A 26,653-nucleotide genomic window follows, 5' to 3' on the forward strand; every position below is an offset into this window, starting at 1 on the left:
TACTAGTGGATCGAATAGGGGACAGGTGGCAAAGAGGTGTGGTTCCCCCCGTAACAAAAAATATCAAAGTGTAATCATTTTTTAAAGTGCAGTTTTACAATACTCGCAGAAAAGGTTGAATTGCCCACTTTCTCCTCTCGCCTCCATCAATCACATTCATTCTTGGGTCAACTTGTGGAGGCACTCCTTTTTCCAGTAGTGCAATCTCTACAACTGCCAGAAATCCCATGAAATATTGTAGCACTTATGCATTGGTGAAATTTGTTTGCAACCTAGCTCTAGTTCAGTTAGAAACAAGGCCCATTGTAAATACATAGCTGTTGTGTTGTGCAATATACTATAGTTCTGAAAATTTCAAGTAGATGAGGTTACTTAGGACTATTCTTAGCAATTGCATGTTTCTTATGTGGTGCTCTGACAAATTTAGTTGTGACAGCTTTTAATGATTTCCATTGAACAAGAGTTCTTGAACATCCAAAATATGGGTGATAATTTTGTGTGACCATTTTATATCATGTAGAAATTTGAAATATAAGATTGTAACAGTTTGCAAGGCATTCTTATGGTTTTGGTATGATTCTTCTTTGTTGATACACTCGTGTGCACACATCACTTTCTATATTTCGCTATCCTAGCATCTGACTTGAGCGTCGAAGGGGATACGCCGGAACACCTTCCGGCCTCTTAACACTCTTGTTCGTAGTTTCAGGCCAGCAGCAGTTCATCTTTTGTTGGAGGAGTTTCTTCAGCTCATCCAAGGAGATACTTTATTGAGGTATATCAGTGTGCTATCAAGAGTTATTCAACATATTCGTTCAAAATCGAGAGTTGTTTGTAAAAATTATTTGTGAGTTGGTTGTACAATTGTTGTAAACACTCGAGTGTGAAGCCGAATGTATTGAGCGATTGTTGAGGCTATCCTTTGGAGCCCTTAAGACCAAGCGTATCGATTTGTATCGGCGCGGTGATCGTGTTGTGTTGTACGGCTATCCTTGGAGTGCTAGTAGATTCTTGGTTAATCAATCTTAACCAAGTAGGGGAGACGTAGACGATTTATCGTCGAACTTTCATAAACATATCCTATCTCTTTTACTGCTTTATTTACTTTACGCATTTATTTTGATTGATTTAAGTCTTCCGCTTGCGTACTTGCATAATCACTTTAAATATCTAAAATTGTCAATAGAACCTAATTATCTCCATTAGGTTCTAACAGTTTTTTTCAAAAAAATTATTAATAAATATTGGGAATTGGGTTTTAGTTTTTATTGGGCTTAAGCTCAGATTTTTAGGCAGTTAACTTGTTACATTTTTTTAGGTCAATGAGTTTTTTAATCCAATAAAAAAGAGAAAACTCAATTAACAGATCAAAATAGATTTCTCACTTTCTGTCCTAAATTCATCTAACTCGACAGTTATTTCTTGTCAAAAAACGCCTCCATCTGCTAGTGCAACCGTGCTATCTCAAAAATCTCAAAAATCAAAACTGATGTAGGTTTTTTGTTTCTCGCACCATAAGGTTCATTTTAATACCAAGTTTTGGGTGTAAATCGTGAACAATTTGAAACTCGAAACCCTGGCTCATGGGTCGTGGCTCCATTTCTACTGAGGAGTTCTTCGATTTTTCCAGGTATAATAGACTTTTAGTAATTTAATATAAATCAGCGGGGTCTTGAAAACACATGGTTTACCGTGTATGTTCCATTTGCATTATTTTGTATCTGTGAATTAAAATTGGCAACAATTTTATAATGGCACTTGGCAACCCCATGGTGATGGCCTGATGGGCGTGACTTAATGTACATTAAGAAATTCATTTCCTTAGAAATCATGTTCATAGAATTGATGTGTTCTATTTTATGAAAAATCGCAGGGCATATCTTCAGTAGTTTTATTTTGTTCGGTGTCACTATGTCATATTTTGTGTTTGACATTAAATGTGTAAGTGTTTCTTAATTATAAATTAGTCTATTATTATATAGTTTGGTTATTAAATATTTAATTTATTGGATCAATCAGCTTCTCATCTCAGGATCGGTAGATTTTCTGGCTAGCCCTTGAATCTATTCAAGTTTATATTCGTAAATATATTCGTGCGATTTGGTCATAGTTTTGGTCATCCACGTTTTCGTTTTCTTATATGGCATTGTTGAAAGCAGTGGCGGAGCCACACTGGTGGCCCGAAATTTTTTCAAATTTTTGTATATAGAAATTTTGAAAAAATTTTGGATTAATTTGGTGTTAGCCCGGGCATCTCAATTCAAAATATTGAAAGATTCGGAAGCTTAAAGTTTTAGCTCGGATAGACCAAAAATACTGGCTCCGCCATTGGTTGAAAGTTTATTAGTAAAACAAACAAACAAGAAAAATACTACTAAATATATAGAAACTTGAGTGTATATAAAAATTTATAATTGGGATTTACTAAGTAATTGTCTATATTCCTGAACCAATTACTAATCTCCACTAGAAAGTCCCGATTAAGAAAATTACGTTTAAATTTTCCTCAAACGTGAACCACTAGGCGACAGGCAAATTTTTTAAAAAATTTGGTCAACTTTAAATTTACCTATATCAAGTGAAAGTCAACTTCCACGTAAACAACACAACAGAGGCGGCAACACACATTTGACTTTTATATTTCAAATCAGTTCGGAGCTGAGATATTGAGGCATGAGGCGAGCGTAAAAAATGGTTCCCTCAAAGCTTAATTTTCATATATAAATAATAGTGTTTGTAACATAAATTCTAAAAAAAAAAATTAGAAAAAATAAAAAATCAAAAACAATATGCTATAAGCAAATACTAAAAAAAAAAAATCCAAACAGAACATAAAATTCATGTTCCGAACCAATACAAGTTGATCTTCCTTGTCATAAGAGGACGAAACTTGCTCTATAAATTTGGAATTCTTCACCCATCCTGCATCACCATTAACGAATTAGACAAAAATTAGAAGAAAGTTAAAAAAAAAACCTAATCTAAAATAATATATATCATTTACATGAATGGAATATTCAAGGCGTTATTCACATGGCCCATCGATCGAGTATTTGAAATTTGAATGTGAAATTTTATTCAATCTGAATTCTGAAGATTTCTTCTCCCGCGCTAGCCTCACTCTAATGTCGAATGTCCCATTCATTTTCTTCTTAATAACTAAAATAAGACTTTTTTTATTTGGATAGAAAGAAGGGCTTATCAAAATTATTTATGGGCTTATTTAAAATGGGCTCATTAACATATATATTAATTATTTTTTTTAAAAGATTTTGGTGCCCCAAAATTTTTTGGGCCTGAGGCACTTGCCTTATTTTTATTATAACAGGTCCGGGCCTGTTTCAAATCCGTAAAATAAAACATACATTTTGAAATCCTTTGTCGTCGTTGCCTGTATGAGAAGCAATAGCGTAGCTAGGATTTGAAATACATCCAGATTAGAAATTTTAACAAAAAACCAAGAATAATATATAAGAATTAAAATAATGAGTAATACTTATAGATACTTATTGAGTTATTCTTGAAAATATTATTTTTAAATAAAAATATTATATTTTATTAGATTAACCCATTTGATTAACCAAGATATCAGTAAGACGATCTCTCAAATTATACAATATTTATTATGGATAATATCAGACCAATACTTCGGGCGAATCAGCAATATTGTACTGTCGTGATATGGGCCATTTTTCTTTGGGCCTCGAGTAGTCTTTGTGATGTGGCCCAATATCATGAATTCCCAAGTCAACACCAACCTGTTTAGTACGTATGACAATGATGAATTTAAATAGTTAAATGAAAAATCAATCAAATAATGTACCTCGAGGACCTTGTAACATATAACGTAACATATATTATAGAATATATAGAGATAAAAAAAAAAATACGAAACAAACCGTACTTTTATCCATCGTATTTTATCAAAACTTCAACCTCATTAAAGAGGAAACAAATTCTTGAATATTTTGATCGGAACTCCCTCCTTCATCCACAGCTTTCCTAGCCAATTCCTTCCACTTGATCGAATTCGATCTCATGATCTCCTCCTCCTTCTCCCCTTCCATCACAAGTTTCACGCAACGAACGATCTCCTCTCGCCCGACAAGCCCTTTTTCGTCCCTTTTCGCCCTCATCCCCGTCCGCCAAACATCCTCGACGAACTTGGCATTCGTGTGCTGATCGCTCCATTGCGGCATCGCCACCATGGGGACCCCCAAGCTCAACGCCTCCAACGTCGAATTCCACCCGCAATGTGTCACGAAACACCCCACCGCCTCGTGCTCCAAGACTTGTAGTTGCGGGCACCACGCCACGACGAGCCCCGTGTCTCGTGTCTCCTCTTTATAGTCCGTGGGAAGTTTAGATTCCTCGGACGCTCGAACCACCCACAAGAAAGGCCGGTCGACTGATTTGAGCGCGAGGGCCAATTCATGCATCTGCTCGACCGTAGGCTTAGCGAAACTCCCAAATGATACGTAGACGACGGACCGGACTGGCTGTTGGTCGAGCCATTCGAAACAGGGATCGGTGATCGGCGTAAATATACTGAGTCCGTATTGGCGGTTGTGTGGAATCCGTTTGTCCAAGAACATGGATGGCATGGTTGGGCCTATGGTTCTCATAGCCATGTACTTTAACATCCAATCTGTTACCTACTTTTATAAAATGCACGAATAAAATTATATTATAAGATGTAATGACATATATACGGAGGGCTATGCGTCGGCTTATTACTTGAAATTACATCATTATTCCTACTCTTTATTTGGAAAAAAATATTTCAAAAATGCATATAAAATAATCATTTAATTAATTTCAAATGTAATGTATAACCTAATGTGTAAACTCAATGTACATATAACTATAACGTAGCTATAAGTGGGTGGGATATTATATTCCATGTATTATATATATATATATAATTGTCAGAGAAGAAATCATTTAAAACACTTCATATACAATATTGTCATATATATAATTAAGATAACAAGATAGAAGATGGAGATAATCTAATTAATTTGATGATGAAAATACACCTAATTCATATCATGAAATGAGGGTTTTTTTTATTTTTACTGTAAATAAAAAAACAAATTTCAAAAATACCGTAAAATTTAAAAAATATCAGGAATACTGTAAAACTCCAAATCTGACAGCGGATGCTCAGACACACGTAGGCCGCGTCCGCTCCTAGTAGGAGCGGACGCTGCCCAGTAGGCAGCATCCTCCGCCACGAGGAGCGGACGCTGCCCAGTAGGCAGCATCCTCCGCCACGAGGAGCGGATGCTGCCTAATAGGCAGCGTCCGCTCCTCGTGGCGGAGGACGCTGCCTATTAGGCAGCCTACGTGGCCACACATTACTCATTTAATATTATTTTAATTATAATATATAGTCCGTGAGTATTAAATTATTGAGTTATTTGCACCAAAACCCCTATGAAATATTGAAAATGCACACTTCTCCCATGTGAAATTTTAACAGGCGTCTTCAACCCTGACATTTTAAAAAATTAGCACACTTGCCTCTTCAAATGAGTGATTGTTGCGCACGCGCCCCTCATGCGACTGGACAAAGATTTTGATATTTTTTTGCACCAAATACCCCTATGAAATTTTAAAAATGCATATTTGACTAATGTGAAAATAATTTTTAAATCTATTCAACTCATAATACACGATTTTCATAAACAAGTATTTAAATAATTTCAAGTACCAAATATTAGACTGAACTGATAAGTCAAACATATTGCTTTTTCGATTTAGGACTCTATATTATTGAACCAAAATTTAAATTTTTCAAGAATATGCATTGCACATTTGTAATAAACAATAATAAAATAAAATGCTTATATAATTTTAAATCGAAAAAGTAACATTCATGAACTTATCAGTTGGTTGAATATTTTGATATTTTTAAATATTTAAATCTTTATTTATGAATCATGTTTAATGGAGAAGTTGAAAACAAAAAGTGATTTGATAAAATAATGATAAAGAGTTAAAATAATAATTATTTTATAAATAAATTAATTAAAAATTATGAATTAAAAATTAAAAATTAAAATAAATAAAATTAAAAATATTTGGTACTTATCATGCACTTATCATTTTGATTTAATATTTTGGTACTTTTAGGTATTTAAATATCGTTTATGAATGCATTTTTAATAAAACAAAAAATGTTTGCTAGATGTTTTATAATTAAATTTTTATAAAAATCGTGTATTATGAGTTGAATAGATTTAAAAATTATTTTCACATGGGTCAAATATGCATTTTTAACATTTCACAGGGGTATTTGGTGCAAAAAAATATCAAAATCTTTGTCCAGTCGCATGAGGGCGCGTGCGCAACAATCACTCATTTGAAGGGACAAGTGTGCTAATTTTTTAAAATGTCAGAATTTCACATGGAAAAGTGTGCACATAGATATTTGGTGCAAATAACTCAATAATTTAATACTTCCGTACTATATATTATAATTAAAATAATATTAAATGAGTATTGTGTGGCCACGTATGCTGCCTAGTAGGCAGCATCCGCTCCTCGTGGCGGAGGACGCTGCCTAGTAGGCAGCATCCGCTCCTCGTGGCGGAGGATGCTTCCTACTGGGCAGCGTCCGCTCCTACTAGGAGCGGACATAGCCTACGTGGTTTGAGCATCCGCTGTCAGATTTGGAGTTTTACAGTATTGATGATATTTTTTAAATTTTACGGTATTTTTGAAATTTATTTTTTTATTTACAGTAAAAATAAAAAAAACCCATGAAATGAAAACGTTTGAATACATTTATACATTAGTTTCGGAAATTAACACTAATATATATTCGATCTCCCTGGCCTCATGTACGTACGTACCTCTTGTTCCAAGTGGTGAAATGTGTTGACAAAAACCCAGTCGACCCGCTCCACATTCCTGAACTGTTCCGACATGATCTCGGATCTCTTGGGATCCGACTCATGATCCTGGATAAACGAAGGAAGATCGGAGCGGTCGAGAACCGGAAACCCACCCGGAATAATCCGAATCCCATCCTCCATAAGTACCGGAAGTTTAAGCTCCCCTGTGTACGCGTTGAAGTAGATACAGTTCACCGAATTCGGCTGCGTAAAGAAAACGGCGGTCATCAATCCAAACTTCTGAGCCACATCCAGCACCCACGGGTAAAACGGGTCGTATATCACGCAATCAGCGGGTGACCCCGAGCTCCGGAGCTTCTCCACCAGCTCCGCCAATGTTCTGGACCCATATTCCGAGCAGCGACCGATGAATACTTCCGGGCTCACAGACTCCGGTACGCCGTCGTCGAAACCGTCTGAGATGGCCTCCACCGGGTGGGAGAAATTCTGGACGGATTTGAGGAAGGATTTGGTGGTGACGAGGGTGATTCTGGGGATTCCTGCGTGTTTCAAGCGCTTGGAGAATTGGAACATGGGGTTGATGTGGCCTTGCAGGGGAAATGAGAGCACCAGGCAGTGGGGTCTTCCTTCTTCCTTTGGCTTTTTCTCCATTTTCGAATGAACAGATAGCTTCAGTTGAGTTAATTCTTGCACGAGCCAGAGTTCTATTAAATTTATCTTTAAGATAAGTTGACTATAAATCATGCAGATCGTTATGCTTCGTAACGTGTTATGTGGTCCGATTTAATTATGTTTTGTAAAATATATTTGGGATGATTTCGTAATCTCAAAAGCTATTGCAATGTCAATCACATAATACATGTATTTTATTAACGCTCAAATAATTATTTACGAAGTTGAACATGAAATATCAAGAGTATTCTTATTCAAAAACCCTGTGAAATAAATATATAGATACACATTAACAAAAAATATTTTTACATTATTAATAACGCATAGTCATATGTATAAGCATACATACATATTGTTATTCCTTGTACGTATCCTGATTTCAATAGTCAATAATACCCTACGATTTGTTTTCCAACTCTATAATAATAATAAGAGACAAATGCAAATATAATTTATTACGGTCAAGCCCACAATAACTAATAACTTAGATGATAAGTTAACCATAAATGGGATAGTTGAGGCGTCTCTTTCCAAAAATAATAATAATAATTAAACACAACGAGCAGACCACATGTTTGTAAATATTTTAAAAATTGTTTTAAAATAACTAAATAAGTATAACAAATAAATTTCTTATCTTATTTTTTATTTTGTATAAATGTTTTTAAAAATTTAGTTAGCATATATGTGTTGATAAAAAAAAAAAAAAAAAAGCTAAAAAATGAAGAATTTTGATTACATATATATCTGCGACATTAAAAAAAAAAACTGCGACATTCAAAAAATGAAATATATATATATATATATATATATATATATATATATATATATATAAAGTTTGCTATCCTGCCCACCCACCGTGCCCACATAATGTGCCCACCATGAAGTGGCACTCAACTATTGGACGCACAATTCATCACATCCAATAGTTGAGTGTCACCTCATGGTGGGCACATTAGGTGGGTACGGTGAGTGGGCAGGATAGCAAAATTATATATGTATATATATATATATATATATATATATATATATATATATATACGTCCAATAGTTGAGTTGCCACTTCATGGTGGGCACATTATGTGGGCACGGTGGGTGGGCAGGATAGCAAAATAGTTGAGTTGCCACTTCATGGTGGGCACATTATGTGGGCACGGTGGGTGGGCAGGATAGCAAAATAGTTGAGTTGCCACTTCATGGTGGGCACATTATGTGGGCACGGTGGGTGGGCAGGATAGCAAAATTATATATATATATATATATATATATATATATATATAATTGAGATAGAATGAGTAATTTGTTAAGGTTTACAAAATAAATTGGATCAAAAAGATGTAAGTCGATCAAATAACTTTAGGTTGTGCTTGGATGAGGGTATTTGAATTTGAGAGAAGATTTCAAATTAAGGAATTTGAAAAACATTGATTTGAATTCTCTTTTTTTTTTTAAATCTCTTGCTTGGATGGACATAGAATCTCAAAAAGTGAATTTGAAATCCAATGATTTGAAATATCTTGCTTGCCTAAAAAAATTTAAAAATTTCAAATCTCAGAAAAGCATACTATATTATTCGTTATATATTTTCAAATTAAAACAAGTATTATTATTAAAAAATAACTTGTCCAATTTAAAATAATATAAATTTACATTTTATTTATTTAAATTGTATTAAATACTAAATCTACATATATAAATTTTTAAAAAAAATATTTAATAACATGCACCAATAAAAAAAATTATAATAACACATATCCAATATTCAACTCAAAATAAATTAGAGTTAATGTATCCAACAACTCAACTCTTCGACGAGCTCGATATTCTTCATACATTTGCATAGCCAAAGTTTCTCGAAACATTGTCCATTCTCTTGTTGTTCGAACTGTCATTATTTGTTCTTCTTGATCACCCAAATCATTTTCAGCCACGACCCTTTTTCCTAATTCTTGGTCCACTTCATCTAATAATGGATCTTCCGGCATCTCTTCGCGGATAAAGTTATGTAAGATGCAACAAGCACTGATGATCCTAATTTGTGTTTTTAGATCATAAAAGCAAGCAGTACGCAAAATTGCCCATCTTTTTTTAAGCAAACCAAAACTCCTTTCAATTGCATTTCACGCCGAAGAGTGTCGAAGATTGAACAATTCTTTATAATTTCTTGGGGTGTTCCCTCTCCACTCGTTGAGATGATAACGAGTTGCTCTGAAAGATGCAAGAAAACCAGGACCATTTGTATATCCAGCATCAACAAGATAATATTCATCTAAACACAATTTACAAAAAAATATGAAGTTAGAGATGCATATCTTTATTTTTAAAAAGTAAAAAAATAAAAACTTATATCAACTCAAGCATTTTTAACTTACTGATATTAACTTTTAAGCCATTATGTCTACTCATTGCATCACGTAGTACTCGAGCATCTGAAGCGGATCTCTCCCATCCAGGTAGCACATATAGAAATTTCAAGTTAGCATCACATGCTCCTAAGACATTAGTACACAAATCACCTTTTCTACTTCTATGTCGACTCCGATCTTGAGCGGGAACTGTGAGTTTAATAAATGTTCCATCTAAAGCTCCCACTGCATTTTAGAGTTCTTAATAATCAGTTCAAAGATAGATGAAAAAATACATAAAATATTTATAATTATTTTGAGATTTACCGGGAACCATTTCCACTTGTCAAGATCTCTTTCGTGACGAATTCCACTTGATTGTTGCTTAATATAAAGCTTTTCTATTTTCAAGACCGCCCGCAAAACTATATGAAATTGTCTGCTAACAGTTTCTCCAGAGCGTCCAAATACAGATTTAATAGTACTATGTTTTTTATCATGTTCTATAATATGTAAAAAAGATACCATAATTTCTTGTAATGTTACATTTTTTGTAACATTTAAATCTCCTTCACAACGCAATATATGACACAACCTATTAAATCCTCTAATGTTTATATGCAACTGGCTCATACAAGTAGGATCATGACTTAAACATTTCATCCAAATTGACCTTTGATAAGCCCTTATATGATAATCACTCGTTGACATATTTTTGATCATATATCTTTGACGATGCCAAGTTCCAATAATTACCATAAGAATATTTATCAATAAAATAATTATTTTTGTCTCTTCGTCATTCTTTTCAAATTCATCTCGTGAACATTTTCTTCTTGTCTGTACATCTTTTTCAACAATGTCCACCGATCCTAAATTTAAAATACAATATAAACGTTGATAATAAAATAAAGTAGCTTTGAATCATAAACATGATACTATTAACGTATATCAATCAAGTTTCACATATCCATAAACATCAATGAATTCAAGAAAAAAAAAAAAAAAAGATCATGCTCAATTGGCAGAACCATGCTATATATCAATCACATAAATCATTCGAGTTAATTTTAAAAATTTATCGACTCAAAGCAGACTAGCCACATAAAATGAAGATAATGCTCAAGGTAAGTGACGGGAATCAATTACTTACAATCAGATAACCATGAAGTAAAATATTCATCATAAAATCCAAACTAACACCAAGGAAAACGAACCTTTTCTTTACAATCGAAATTATTGTTTTGACATAAAACAATCAAAATACTTCTCCTCCTCTGTCCATTATATTGTTTTGACATAAAACAATCAAAATTCCAAACTTAAAGTGAGCAGATTACCGACAAGATTCATTGCATCCTAGAATGGAAAATGGTAGTTATCAATTGATGATATAAATGTCTAAACAAAACTGAATTACTCTGATCCATGCAAATGTCTCCAGAGGATTATTGAGAAGGCCTTGATATCCTGTCTTCCACAGTCACGTCTTGGCTACCTATTTTACAAAGTAAATTGAACATCAACATCTTATAATTATAGAGTTTTACTATGATTTAAGAAAACAGAAAACAACAGATTGAATGGATAAGGGAAGGTAAAAAAACATGTCACAAGGACCTTGAAACAACCGTAAGTCAATAAAAGTCCTACCTTATTCTCTGAGTACGTAAACCAAACAGGCAAACATAGATGTAATGTATTTGATTGCATATAAGAACAAGGCTTCACACAATGTTTTGTCTAGAATTTTGTTGATAAAAGCACAAAATAAGAGCAAAACCAATTAAAAGTTATTTACGTGACATTTCTTTCCTGATTTCATCAATGAATTCATGATTCAAACATAGTCTCAAAGGTTCAAAAAGTTCCTATCAGAACACATGTACAACACAAACTGCACATGTTCATACTTCATATACGTCCACAATATCTGTTGCTAAATCAGAATAATTTCCACAGTTTTATTGTATCCATAACAAAAAAAATCATTTAAATGCTCACTAAAACAAAAGAAAAAGAATCATTTGCACAAATCTTAAACATGCACTCTTTTATACACTTTGTGTGGCTATGCTGGAAGCCTGGATTATTGCTGCCATGAATGGAAACACGTAAATATTTTCCCTTTCACAAATTAAATACCTAATTTCTCCAAGCCCATTAAGCCAAAACATGAAACACCCTAAACCCAGTAGAGAATCCAAAACAAAATTCAACCATATAGCAAACAAACATGAGATAATCAGACATGAAAAAAAATTAACAAAAAATCAATTAATTGAACAGAAAATTACCTCGGAGCATAGAGCACCGGGGTCAGGGAACAGATTATTTACATGAAATGATTTCCCAAATCAAATCACAAATCCCCAACCTAAAAAAGCCCTAAATTGATTGGCAAGAGGCGCGAAGAAGAAACGAGAAAAGAGAGCAAGCGGATCGGAGCGGAGCAGAGAAGAGAAGATTTCGAATTAGCCGATATAAGAATGGATTCAAATCCCCTAATTTTTAAGGCATAAATCAGTCGGTCAAATAAATAGATTTGAGATATCAAATTTTTGGGCTAACCAAGTAGATGTAGTGGATTTGGACTATGAATTTGAAATCCAAATCAGCCCAAATCAACTCATCCAAGAAGGGCCTTACATCCCAGCCTATTTCTGGGTCCGAAGACCTGACTTCGATGATTTCGTTGTGGCTGACGGGAAGATCCTGCGGTTGGAGAATTGGAACATGGGGTGGATGTGGCCTTGCAGAGGAAATGAGAGCACGAGGCAGTGCATGAGGTCTTCCTTCTTCGTTTTGCTTTTTCTCCATTTTTCCTAGATATATATATGATTTGCGTTAATTCTTGCATGAGAATTTCGAAATTAATTAAGAGAAAATAATTTTTTTTTTCATTAACTTGTTCATATTTTGATTTTGGTCCATTAATTTTTTCGATGTGGGTTTTGATACTCAAACTTTGCATTTCTTGTTTTTTTGATCCAACTGCACGTGTCAACTTCTGATTGGTCCAAAATGATGTCGTGAGCCAATCAAAAACTGACATGTATGTAGTTAGACCAAAAAACACTGAAAATGCAAAGTTAATATACCAAAACTCACCTCGAAAAAGTTAATAGACCAAGACCCAAAAAGGATAAAGTTACTAAACTAAAAAACTTATTTTTTCATTGATTAATAAAGCTATATTTATATATACATACTTATTTAAATTGCAAGTTAAAACTACACCAAGATACGTGTACACATAGTATTATACTTTAATTTGAGTCAGTGGCATGACGTACCTAAGATTTTCAATCAGGAGGGGAAAATTTTAAAAATTAATATAACACGACGTATAATAAATATCATATATATGTTAAATTTACTAACACATATCGATATTTCATAATTTGAAAATATTGAATACTAGCTCATTATCAACTATTTTAAATACACATCGATCAATATGTAGTATCAAACAATCATTTAACTATATATCATCTCTCAACCTATTACGATTTGATTTTTTAAGATTTTCATTGCTTAAAATACTCTCACTATATTTATAACGGATATTAATAATGCTAAATTTAAAATTATATCTATATATCAAATCATATAATTGATGTTTATTTTATTAAATCATTATTTTATAAGAAAAATCTCTAGAAATACTTTAAACGACTGATTGCTATTTCGCATGCCAAAAATCAAGTTATCAAATTAGTTTTAAGATGTATTAACCCCATCAGATCAGATAAATCAGGTAGATAAAACCAAACAAACTGAAGAAATTTTTGTTTAACACATTCAAGCCAAAAGACTTTTCTTTTTATTTTTTAAAAAATATAGGATAATACAAAGCATAATGCCAAAATTATTATAGCCTAAAATAAATTATAAATTTATTCTTATCTTATCTTATTCATCAAAGATCATCTCAAATCAATGAATATTTAAATTAATATTTTATAAATATATTATAGGGTAAATTGGTGATAAATCCCCAAACCCAGACTTGACTTTGTTCTAATTTCCTACCCATAAGATTCTTTGCAATAGCTCCTTAGGACCATCAAACTTGAATAATTAAATATTTAATTCTTGTACTTGATTTGTACTAATTTATGCTTAAAATCTAAAGATTTTATGCTAAAATCTGAAGATTTTGTGCTTAATTATGGTACAAATAATTATCCATAAAAATTGTATCAAAGCCTTAGGTTAATTATTCATACGTAATATTATTCGTTAAATCATATTTTCTTTGTTGAGGAGAAGATTTTCAACAAAACATGAATTCAAACGAAAGTTTGAACAAGATGAATTTCATTTATATGAAATTCTATGAACAAGTGAATCTAGTTAAAATAGATTATTTACAACAGGTTTTAATTAATGAGGCTTTGGGTTTTGTAAGATTTGAAGGGATTAAGAAATATGATTTCTAACTCCTAATTTCTAGAGATTATCCCAGATTCTTCTAAGCTCTCTAAAGATCTTAGAGAAATTTAGAAGACGGTACAATATTACAGCAATCAGCTGTATGAAATACCTCGATGGATCGAAAAAATTCTTAAAAGACAAGAATAAATTCTTGAAACTTAAAAGGATCTTGAAACAAAAATCCTAAATTTAGAACAAACCACTAGTTCCAAAAAAGGGAATACAGGAGGAAGGTTACCACCCTCGTTCTGTACCGAACCTCTGTTGCATCAAAAAGGTAAAATCAAAATGGTACAAAAACCTTTAACTGATGAAGAAATGATGATTAATCTTATAAAAGCATTGTTAGAGAAAAACAATATCTGATGACTATTTTAGAAAGATTAAATCTTGAGGATCTACAAGATCTTGAAGATTCATTTGCGAATCTTAAAGTGGTAGATCTAAATATGAATACCCCTGATGGTGAACAATCTATAGGGAATACTCCAAGATATATGGTTAAAACAGAAGAACCTCGTAGTGAATTCCAAGTCGGAGAAAATTCATATCCAGCGGGAACAATGATAAGAAGGAGCAAAATCCCACTCCATCAGACTCCTTACGAAAAAACTGTTTTAGATCCAATACATCCTTATGGGGTTATGTTAAACCTTGATGTTTGGACTTTAAAAACAGAGAAGATCTCATAGATGATTGGACGTCAGCTATGAGAATTGCAGCAGGAACATTATATCTCAATAAAGAAGGATTCATTAAAATTCTAGAAATGAGTCTAATGGGATCTGTTAAGATAGCTTGGAAATTGACTATGTCAGAGACAAAAGAATCAGTCTTAGCAGGAGAATCCCTAAGAGAGATTGGAGGAAGAATGACTATCCTATTTAAAGCATAATTTATATGGGTAGACTATTTCAATAATCAAAATATAGAGAAAAGGAAAATATATACTCAAGCTCTGTATTGTCTCAAGTTACATGATATTTGTTTAGTTTATAAATACATTATGTTATTCACCAAACACAATTGGAGTTTGGGAGTCAAGAAAAACGTAGCTATTCAGCTTTTTTCGCAAAAATTCCAAGCCCCTGGAGAAAAATGTTGATAAAAGAAGACGTTCCAGATAATCTAAACACATTAGCAAGACGCGCCTCTTTTCTGAAAGGTAAATTGGCAGAATGGTGTCACATGGCAGCATTACAAAATAACTACAAAAAGATAAGGGGTATAGATAAACGTACTCCTTTATATTGTAGAGAAAATGATCTCCCAACGATCATTGGGAATAGATCACGGGATTTAAAAGAAAGAAATTCAGAAATAATCCCTATAATAAAAGAATGAGAGGTTCTTGGAGACCAAGAACAGTTTGGTCCAAACAAAAGGCCGGTACTTATAGATCAGGAAAGATAAGCTGACCTACAAAAACATCCCCAGCAATAAGATCATCTCAAAGCAGGGGAAGAATACCATCCAGAAAGACTTTCAGGAGCTGTAACTGCTGGACATGCGGAGCAATGGGACACATTTCAACAAATTGTCCCAAAAATGATTTTAAAAAAAAGAGTTAAACTCTTTGAAGCACACCAGACATGGATGATGCGGTTTTCTTTCATGATCTTATCCAAGTATATCAATTTGAGGATATACCCTCAGAAAAAACTATATACGAGAAAGAAATACTATGTAGTCAAGAAGAATCTAATGATGAATCAGAATCAGACTAAAGAAGAAATGTTTCGACATGAAACACATAAAAGTTTGGCTGAGTTTTTTTAGTCAAACTGTTATATCTCATAATATGATTCAAAGAATTATGAGAGAAAATCCTACTTTACAGAAGTATCAAGGATTTTCGGCAGGACAAGTTGAAAGAGTCTTAGGAAACCTGGGACTTAGACAAAAAAGACATAATTTGATTTATAAAGTATCCAGAGGGAAAATGGCGATCCCTATTAAGTTAACCAGTAATCAAATTGAGATGCGGTTAATTTCTTTTAAAAAAATTAGTGAGGAATTACAGAAATTAAAAACTAAAATAGCTAGGACAATGTCTTGGATTCATATTGGAGCAATACAAATTATGATCAAAGCTAATTTTAAAGAAGGAATAGATTTACCCATAGATATCGTAGTATGCGATAAAAGAATGAGGAATATTCAAGATGCTGTTCTGAAAACTATCTCGGGAAATTTGTGTACAAAAAAAATTATAGGAGTTATTTTTTCAAGAATAGCCTACAATTTAGCTGACCGAGACTTTAGTCGAGCCTTGACATTGAATCAAAATTTCAAAAAAAAATGATTAATGAAGGAAGGTAATAAACGATATTCCATTATCGTATGTTACCTATCAAATTTTATATGCTCTTGTTAATACTCACCATTCAGAATTATTTAATAGAAATGAGTTATTAAAATCCCAGAGATTTTTGGGAAAGTTGTCCAACCATTCTATCCGAAAAGAATGGAATTTCCTATAATACAGGAAAAGGATATTCAAATTCAAGATAAACCGGTTCTATACAGAGATCTCAAAATAGAACCCAGAAGATTATCTTTCCAAGATAACAGAATTCAATTCGAAAGTGGAAAAAAATATTCGATTCAAGAAATTCAACCAGAAGAAAGTGAGTTTTCTATAATAGGAAAACTTAGATATAAAAATTGATGGCAGTCCCGAATTGATGGCAGGTTGGAAAAATCCTAACCCAATCCAACTCGCCAAAAATTTAAAAAAATTCAAAAAATATTTTAAAAAAATAAAAATAAATTAAAAATCATACATAAAAAATTATAAATGATATACATATTTAAAAAATCATTCAAAATAAATAAATCATTACAAAAAATATAAATTTTTAAAATTAATCAACTAACATAAATCATAATAAATTATATAAGTCATTTAGAACTTATAATCGCATATAAAACATTTCAAACAGTATAAATTTTTCAAAACTTATCAGTCATACATAAAATATTTAAAATATTAATTATAATATAAATTTTAAAAAAATTGGTTGGCCGGCCCGCCCGGACCCACCATGGCCTGCGGCCCAAACGGGCCAGCCCGTTTCGGCCTGCCCCTAAACGGGCTGTCAATTTTTCAATCCAACCCGTTATTTTTTAATGGCAGGATGGGTTGACCCGAAAAACTCAACCCAAATTAACATATCTCCTTAGATCTAATCATAACTGTCTCTCTCATTAAAATATATTTATGTGATTGCACATTGACACCATATGTAACTAGGTTACTTAGGGTTATTTCTTTCTTAATTTTGCTTATGATTTGTCGGGTCGATGGACGGAGCCCTGTGTTGCTCCACCCGAGCGGTAATTCGCGGGAAATGAGAGCACCAGGCAGTGGGGTCTTCCTTCTCCCTTTTGCTTTTTCTCCATTTTCGAATGATCAGATAACTTCAGTTGAGTTAATTCTTGCACGAGCTAGAGTTTTATTAAATTTATCGCCAAGATAATATATTTAACATAATTTGATGATTTCAAAAAACAAAAAACAAAAAAAAAACATAAGTTGATTAAACCATCCAAATTTTTATGTTTCGTAACGTGTTATGTGGTCCGATTTATGTTTAGTAAAATATATTTGAGATTATTTCGTAATTTCAAAAGCTATTGCAATGTCAATCACATAATACATGTATTTTATTAACGCTCAAATAATTATTTACGAAGCTACGTTGAACATGAAATACCAAGAATTTTCCTATCCAAAAACCCTGTGAAATATATATATACATTAACAAAAAATATTTTTATATTATCAATAACGCATATATAGCATACATATATATTGTTATTCTTTGTATCCTGCTTTTTTTTTTAAGACAAACTTGTAATTTTATTAATAAGAAACGGAGTCACTAGTTACAAGATAAAGCAACCAAATAGGTAAATGGAAAATTCGATCCTATCCCATGAGTATTACACCATGGGGTAGGTAGAATGGTCGAATCAACCGATTTTTCCAGACACCCATAAAAAAGATAAAGAGGAAGAAATGTTAAATTTAAAAATAATATGGGCAATCGAGTCGATCTTTGATAAAAATTCATTATTGCTAAGTTAGAAAGCAAAGTCTTGGTCTCTGACTCTCTGAGGCGCAAAGTCCCGTGTAACTCAAAAATTTGTTACGGTCAACCGCATGATAATTAATAACGTAGATGATAAGTTAACCATAAATGTGATAGTTGAGGCGTCTCTTTCCAATAATAATTATAATAATTAAACACAACGAGTAGACCACGTATGTTTCTAAATATTTAAAAAATTGTTTTAAAATACTCTTCTAAAAAAATGTTTTAAAATAAGTATAACAAATAAATTTCTTATCTTATTTTTTATTTTGTATAAATTTTTGTAAAAATTTAGTTACCATATATGTGTTGATAAAAAAAAGGCTAAAAAATGTAACATTTTGATTACATATCTGCGACATTCAAAAAATGAAATATATATATATATATATATATATATAGAATTGAGATAGAATGAGTAATTTGTAAAAGTTTACAATTGTGTCAAAATTAAAGATGTAAATCGATCAAATACATTTACTTCCTAGCCTATTTCTGGGTCCGACAACCTGACTTTGATGATTTCGTTGTGCCAGACGGCAATGTGATTTTGGGGATTCCTGCGCTTGGAGAATTGGAACATGGGGTGGGTGTGGCCTTGCAAAGGAAATGAGAGCACGGGCAGTGCATGGGGTCTTACTTCTTCGTTTTGCTTTTCCTCCATTTTTATATGATTTGCGTTAATTCTTGCATGAGAATTTCGAAATTAATTAAGGAAAAATAAGTTTTTTGCTCTATTAATTTGTGCATGATTTGGTTTTGGTCCATTAGCTTTTTTGATGTGGGTTTTGCTACACTAACTTTGCATTTTTCAGTGTTTTTTTATTCAACTGCATACGTGTCAACTTCTGATTGGTTCAAAATAATGACGTGGACCAATCAGAAGCTCGTACGTATGCAGCTGATACGTATGCAGTTGGGTCAAAAAACACTGAAAATATCAAGTTAATGTACTAAAACTCACATTGAAAAAGTTAATAGACCAAGACCCAAATGGGATAAAATAACTGGACTAAAAAACTAATTTTTTCTTAAATTAATAATGCTATATTTATATACATACTTACTTAAATTGCAAGTTAAAAGTACACCAAGATAAATGTGAAAAGAGTAAAGCTACGTGTACAAATAGTATTATACCTTGAGTTAAATATTATATTTAAAATTATATGATTATCGATTTTAAATACATTTTAGAAAAAAAAATTTTAAAATTAAATTGTTGAGACGTGTCTTTCAAACCAAGCCTTATTTTTCTTCGTGGGCCTCGTGAAAGAGTGGGTGCCCAGTGAGCCAACTTGTGGCTATGGGCTTTGATGACTCTTTGTACAAACGATCTTTTGTTTAATGTAATTTACACTTTTATTAATGGCAATGACTTTATCTTTTTTCATATTGTTATATTATGATATACTATTGTTGTTTTGATAAAGACCTTGAATATACTATAGTGTATGTAAGATGTGGTAGAACATGGGGATGTCTATCATGAAATACATCTTATAGTCACTGTATATTCTAAACTGTTCCTAGTCGATTGAGCCGTCCGATAATAAGGATAAGGATCGCTCGAGTTTGAGACTAGCATTTGCGATGCGGAGTACCACGTTTCATTGGTAGGGAACATGGAGATGTTCGAAACATGCAAATGGATATTCATAGGATGAATAATCGAACTACCCTATCCGGACTTTCCAAGTGGTTATCACTTATCGAGTGGATAAAGTCCGCGGTTTTGGTTGTACACCATTAGTCCTTACTACTTGAAACATCATGGAGACTCTATATGCTAGTACTGTGCTTTGACTCGTTTACCGACTCTATGGGGGTCATCAGGTGTCGGGATTGGGTACAGTTACAACACATATAGGAGTCGATGCATTATTGTCAAGGATTCACCACATACTTGCGAGTGTGGATATCCTATGCGATCTGAGGAGATATTAGTGTGACGAATCTCTGGCCAGAGTACTTGATGTGATTTAAGAAATGGTTTCTTAGTAGCACATGCGATGTCACTAATTTGATCTTCAAGATGTATTGCATAGTTATCGAATCTTGAGCGACTCTCGATATACCAATGGTTGTTGATTCGATCGGGATATATGGATGAAGGGACCGTACTGTACGCTAACCAAAATCTACTGGTTCTTGTAGGCACTATCAGTGATACCTAGGGAATCATGGGGCGATGTTGCTAGGCGCTTTACCATGATTCGTTGAGCAAGTCGGAAATCGTTGTTCCGAGTCACAAGGAGTTGTGAGCCCACGGCTAGCTGTATCCCTGAACCATTGAGGGTCACACAGTGTAATGGAGTTTTAATCCCCGTTGAGATAGTTAAATTTAAAGAGTTAAATTTAATGAATAAAGAAGTTGGACTTCTTAAATAAGAGTAAGGGAGTAGGATTTCCTAAAATGACATAGGGATGTACATTTTTGGAAACCACTGAATTCGGATTCAGGAAAATTTATCTTGACTTTAAAATGTGCAGAAATGGTTTCTGTGCACATTGGTAAAATCGGTTTATCAATCGGAGTCACGATGAATTTTATATTAATTTCTGAACATGCGGGCTTTGCTTGTCGGGCCTCAACTTATGACTAATGGGCCCTAAGGTGTTAGTGGCCTGCATTATAAATAAGTTATTGCAGTACAGAAATTACACACAGTTGGTCATAATTTTGAGAGACAGTTTTCGAAAAAAAACCCTAGCTCTCTCTAGAAATTCGGCCGCCCCTCCCTCTCTCTGTCAGAGATTTTCCGGTCTGTGATTTTGAATTGCAGACAGGATTAGCGAATCAAATTCGTTATTCTCTTCGCAGAAAACTTCTGATAGATTTTTTAGTGCAATCTATCAGAGGGATTAAACCTCCATTCGTGGACCTGATTGAAGGAAAGCTTGTTCATCAGTTCCAGGGAGATACAAGAAGCGCAGAGAAATCTGTGTGGTGTCCAATAATCTCGCTTCGAGATTGAAGGTAAAATTTAATAATAGTTATTTAATTTTACACACACAAATAATTTAATCGTATGGTTGATACCCACACTATGGAATTGTTCCATACTAAAAATTTTGAACTTCCGCTGCATCGGGTATCAATCGTGATTGATCTGAACGCCAGTTTTCCAACACCTCGGTGGGAATCATTATGATTTGGGCCAGAGAAAGCATTAAGTCACAGGCCATGACTAAATTCTTTTGGGCCCCAAAATATAATCTGTTATTTAGGTAGCCCATCAATGTTCTATTCGTTGAAGATCGGGGTTTTTTCCTTTATAACAGATTCAACTCTCCTATTTTGAAGCACAACAGAAACAGAAGAAAGAAAAGAGGGACGAGATCGAGACACACGAAATAGAAACACTCCAAAAACTTGAAGATCACAAGGGATTACACACTAGAAATCGAAGGAAACACAGAATCAAGAGCAGCTATGATCGGGGATTTAGAAGCTCAATATGTAAATCTGTATTGTTCTTACTTCTTTGTTATTCGATTGCAGAAGTGTATTGAATCTTGGATTGTTCTAATAAGAAGTGGCGATCTCCCATAGATAAGCCATGTATTGTTCTTACTTCTTTGTTGTTCGATTGAAGAAGTGTATTGGATCTTGGATTATTCTAATAAGACGTGGTGATCTCCCGTAGATGTAGGCTCACTATAGTCGAATCACAAAAATTGGTGTTCTTGATTTCTATTACTTTAAGTTTACTCATTTGATTGTTAATCGTCTTGCTAGATTAATCTTTGTGAATTGATGTGGGAAATTCTCTGTGTTGCTCTTGGTATTTCTTGAGTCGAGATTAGTGAATTACATTGATTGCTTAACAGTGGCGCCGTCCGTGGAAAAAGATAGAACCATGTTCGGGTCAATGAAATTCGATATCGAAAAGTTTATCGGGAAGAACGACTTTGCTCTATGGAGAATCAAGATGAAGGCTATCTTGATTCAACAGGGTTTGGGAGAAGCTCTCAAAACTAAAGAGGAAATGTCTACTTCTTTGAAAGATCAAGAAAAGGTTGACATACTAGAAAAGGCCCAATGTTCTATCATTCTATGTTTGGGAGACAAGCCGTTAAGAGAAGTGGCAAGGGAGAAATCAATATCTGCTATTTGGCTAAAGTTGGAGAATATATATATATGACTAAGTCCCTTGCTAATAGAATATATATGAAGCATCGTTTGTACTCCTTTAAGATACAAAATGGCAAAGGCATTGAGGACCAAATTTATGAGTTTATCAAGATCTTGGACGATTTGAAAAATGTAAAAGTGAAACTTGACGATGAAGACAAGGCTCTCATACTGTTGAATGCTCTACCAAAGTCCTATGAAGACTTTAAGGATGCTATGTTGTATGGAAGAGATCAATCTATCTCTTTGGAAGAAGTAAAATCAACCATTCAATCAAAGGAGTTGCAAACGAAGATTCAGCTCACTGGAGTGTCTCTGGGAGAAGGACTTAAGGTAAGAGGTAGAGCAGAAAAACAGGTGCAAAATTCAGTTAAAACCAGGCCAAGATCAAAGAGTAAAACCAGATATAAATGCTTCAATTATCATAAAGAAAGATATTTTAAAAGGAACTGTCCAGAAAAAAAAAGAAAGTGTTTGAAAAACAGAATGATAAGGGAGAAGTGGCTCTGACATCCGATGAATATGACACAGCAGAAGCTCTAGTAGTGGCAGACAATGATACGAAGAATGCTTGGATACTAGACTCAGGTTGTACCTATCACATGTGCCTAGTAAAGTCTTGGTTTGAACAATTGACAGAAATAGATCAGGGTATGGTATTATTAGGGAATGATAAGTCTTGTAAAGTCAAGGGTATTGGAACTATTAGGTTGCAAATGCATGATGGGACAAACAGATTGCTTAAGGATGTTAGATTTGTACAAGAACTAAAGAGGAATTTAATCTATCTAGAAACACTGGAATCAAATGGATATTCTTTTAAATCTGAAGCTGGGATGATCAAGGTTTTCAAGGGTTTGTTGGTAGTCATGAAAGGCAAGAGGGTGAAATTTTTGTATGTTCTTTAAGCTAAAATAGTAATAGGAGGTTCAGCTCTAATTCATGAAACTCAAGACAAGTCGAGCCTATGACATATGAGACTTGGTCATTTGAGTGAAAAAATAATGATGGAACTTTCTAAGAGATAACTTCTCTGTGGGGACAAATTACAAGGACTTGAACTTTGTGATTACTGCATTTTAGGGAAAGCCAAGAGTTAAGTTTGGTCAAGGAAAACATACATCCTCAAGACCTTTAGAGCACATCCATTCAGATCTTTGGGGTCCCTCCAAAACTCACACTCATGGAGGTATCCGATACTTTATATCTATCATTGATGATTTCTCAACGATGGCTTGGACTTATCTTCTTAAAACAAAATATGAAGCTTCTGAAAAATTCAAAGAATGGATTGAAATGGAAGAAAATAAGTCAGGACACAAAGTTAAGTTCCTAAGGACAAATAATGGCTTGGAGTTCTTATCCAAGGAATTCAAAGGCCTGTGCACTCAAAGAGGGATAACAAGACACTATACAGTTCCTTACGCACCCCAGCAAAATGGACTGGTAGAAAGGATGAATCGCAAACTCTTGGAAAGAGTAAGGTACTTAATATTGAATGCAAGACTTCCTAAGAATTTTTGGGCTGAAGCTCTAGCTACTGCCACCTATTTGATAAACATAAGTCCCTCTAGTAGACTAAACTTCAAAACACCTCTTGAACTTTGGAAAGGAACATCAGAAGATTATGCTAACTTGAGGATATTTGGTTGTCAGCATATGCACACATCAAGCAAGACAAGCTGGAACCAAGGGCTCTAAAATGCATCTTCATAGGATATCGAGAGGGAGTGAAAGGGTATAAACTTTGGAATTTGGAGCCAAATGGACCAAGGTGTTTCAACTCAGGAGATGTCATTTTTATGAAACGAAAAATGGCATATAACTTGAAGAAGGCAGAAATTAAAACAAAAAATGAAGGGCTTAATAATACTCAAGTTGAGGTGGAGTTACATGAGATAGAAAAGACAAAACCTCAACATTATTCAGAACAACAATAGCCTACTGAGACTGTTCTACCTCAAACAAAAACCAATCAGGAATCTTATAGATTAGCAAGGGATAGGCCAAGGAGGGAAATTAAGCCTCCTATCAGATACTCAGATGCAAATTTGGTTTCTTATGCTTTAAGTACAGCAGCACAGTTGGAGTATGGTGAACCATCATCATATAAAGATGCAATGCTAAGCAAACACAAGAATCAGTGAAAATTGGCAATGCTAGAAGAACTTGATTCACTTCTTTACAATAAAACTTGGGAATTGGTTGACAAACAAAAACACCAAAGGATCCTAGGTTGTAAATGGATTTATAAGATCAAATAAGACTCAACAACAGCAAGAAAAGTCAAGTTCAAAGCCATATTGGTGGCCAAAGGATACTCTCAAATTGAAGTGATATATTTCAATGAGATATACTCTCATGTAGTGAAAAACTGCTCTATAAGGTTGATTACTTCTATAGTCACTCAAATGGATTTCGAGCTGGAACAACTTGATGTAAAAACATCTTTCCTTCATGGTGATTTAGAGGAGACTATTTTCATGGAACCTCCTGAGGGTTATCACATTCCAGGTGGTAAAAGTAAAGCTTTTTTGCTCAAACGGTTCTTTTATGGTTTGAAACAAAGTCCTAGGCAGTGATACATGAAATTTGATGAGTTCATGATGAAAATAAAATTTCACAGGAGCTGCTATGACACATGTGTATACTTTAAGGAAGAGCTGGATCATACCAAAACATATCTCTTATTATAGACGACAGGCTCATAGCAAGTAGAAGCAAGGCAGGAATTCAAAAGTTAAAGGGAGAATTGAATTCTGAATTTGACATGAAGGATCTTGGAGAGGCCAAGAAAATATTGGGGATGAAAATTCAAAGAAACGGGAAGAAAGGAAATCTATTTCTAAGCCAAGGAGATTATATTGCTAAGGTACTCTTGAGATTCAATATGCAAGAATGTAAATCTATCACCTCACCACTTGGACAACACATGAAGTTGTCAGCAGAACAATCTCCTACAGATGATGATCAGAAGAAGGAAATGGAATCCATACCTTATACAAGTGGAGTGGGTATCATGCTATGGTGTGTAGCAGGTCGGACTTGGCTCATGTTATAAGTGTGGTTTCCAGGTTTATGAAAAATCCAGGGTTACAACATTGGGGTGCTCTTAAGTGGATATTAAGGCACTTAAAGGGCTCAGAAAGCATTGAACTGTTGTACCAGAAGCAAAAAGATGGACAGAAATCGGTAGAAGGATGTGTTGATTTCGATTATGCTGGAAACATTGATACAAGAAAGTCATTAACCGGGTATGTGTTTACAATGTATGGGACTGCCTGAAGTTGGAAAACTAACTTACAATCTGTTGTTGCTTTTTCAACAACGGAGGCAGAATACATTGCCATGGAAAAAGCCATAAAAGAATCACTTTGGCTAAGAGGGTTGATCACTGAGCTTGGACTAAAACAAGAGCAGGTGGTGATCTATTGTGACAGCCAAAGTGTCATATAACTTTCAAAGCATCGGACTTTCCATGAAATTACTAAACATATAAATGTAAAGCTTCATTTTGTTAGAGACATAATTGGAAAAAATGATATCAAACTTGAAAATATCAGTACAAAACTTTTTTTTAATCCTTAATATAAAATTTATTGTTTTTTATTTTTAATATTTTACCAAAATTACATTATACACATAGAACAAATCATGTAAAACAAGATTAAAATTAAATATATTATTTTTAATTTTTTACCAGATAGTAATAAGAATATTCTTATTCTTAATATTTCTTCATCTTCATCATATATATTATACAAATAATTTAATTAATGAGATTATTAGTATTATATTAAACGAATAAATAATTAATGAGATACATATTAAATCTTTAATTTGTTGTTATTTTTATTGTTGTGGTGATTTTTTTATGATCATGAAAAAATTTCAATTCATAGTTTATTTTTTTATTTTGATTAATTTTGACAAATATAAATATAGTTTAAATTTCAAATTGAGTTATGAATAAATTTTTGGGATGTTAAATTAAATCTATAATATCAATGCTCGTTTTACCGCTATTTTTAATTAAGAGAAAATTGATTTCAAATATTCAATCGAGATATGTATGATTTTTTTTTATTTTTAGTG

At 33.4% G+C, this 26,653-nt stretch overlaps 3 protein-coding genes across 3 annotated transcripts; 1 reads left to right on the forward strand and 2 right to left on the reverse strand.

The window, feature by feature from the left end:
• Positions 1-3,831: 3,831 nt before the first annotated feature.
• On the reverse strand, positions 3,832-7,665 carry LOC140875491 (UDP-glycosyltransferase 74G1-like). Its single transcript, XM_073279185.1, has 2 exons — positions 6,861-7,665; positions 3,832-4,655 (listed from the first exon to the last, which is right to left on the reverse strand). The coding sequence occupies exons 1-2, from the start codon at positions 7,605-7,607 to the stop codon at positions 3,924-3,926; spliced, it is 1,479 nt and encodes a 492-aa protein (XP_073135286.1). The 5' UTR covers positions 7,608-7,665; the 3' UTR covers positions 3,832-3,923.
• A 1,561-nt stretch (positions 7,666-9,226) lies between these two features.
• Positions 9,227-12,670, reverse strand: LOC140874458 (uncharacterized). Its single transcript, XM_073277750.1, has 4 exons — positions 12,178-12,670; positions 10,208-11,378; positions 9,908-10,126; positions 9,227-9,804 (listed from the first exon to the last, which is right to left on the reverse strand). Exons 2-4 carry the CDS (start codon positions 10,215-10,217, stop codon positions 9,656-9,658), a joined length of 378 nt encoding a protein of 125 aa, XP_073133851.1. The 5' UTR covers positions 10,218-11,378; positions 12,178-12,670; the 3' UTR covers positions 9,227-9,655.
• Positions 12,671-22,295: 9,625 nt separating this feature from the next.
• LOC140872221 (uncharacterized) lies at positions 22,296-25,843 on the forward strand. Its single transcript, XM_073275026.1, has 7 exons — positions 22,296-22,442; positions 22,622-22,891; positions 23,005-23,442; positions 23,642-23,747; positions 24,926-25,114; positions 25,216-25,596; positions 25,650-25,843. The coding sequence occupies exons 1-7, from the start codon at positions 22,296-22,298 to the stop codon at positions 25,841-25,843; spliced, it is 1,725 nt and encodes a 574-aa protein (XP_073131127.1).
• The last annotated feature ends 810 nt before the right edge of the window (positions 25,844-26,653 follow it).

The sequence above is a fragment of the Henckelia pumila genome, chromosome 1, assembly GCF_033568475.1.
Source record: "Henckelia pumila isolate YLH828 chromosome 1, ASM3356847v2, whole genome shotgun sequence".
Classification (NCBI taxonomy): domain Eukaryota; kingdom Viridiplantae; phylum Streptophyta; class Magnoliopsida; order Lamiales; family Gesneriaceae; genus Henckelia; species Henckelia pumila.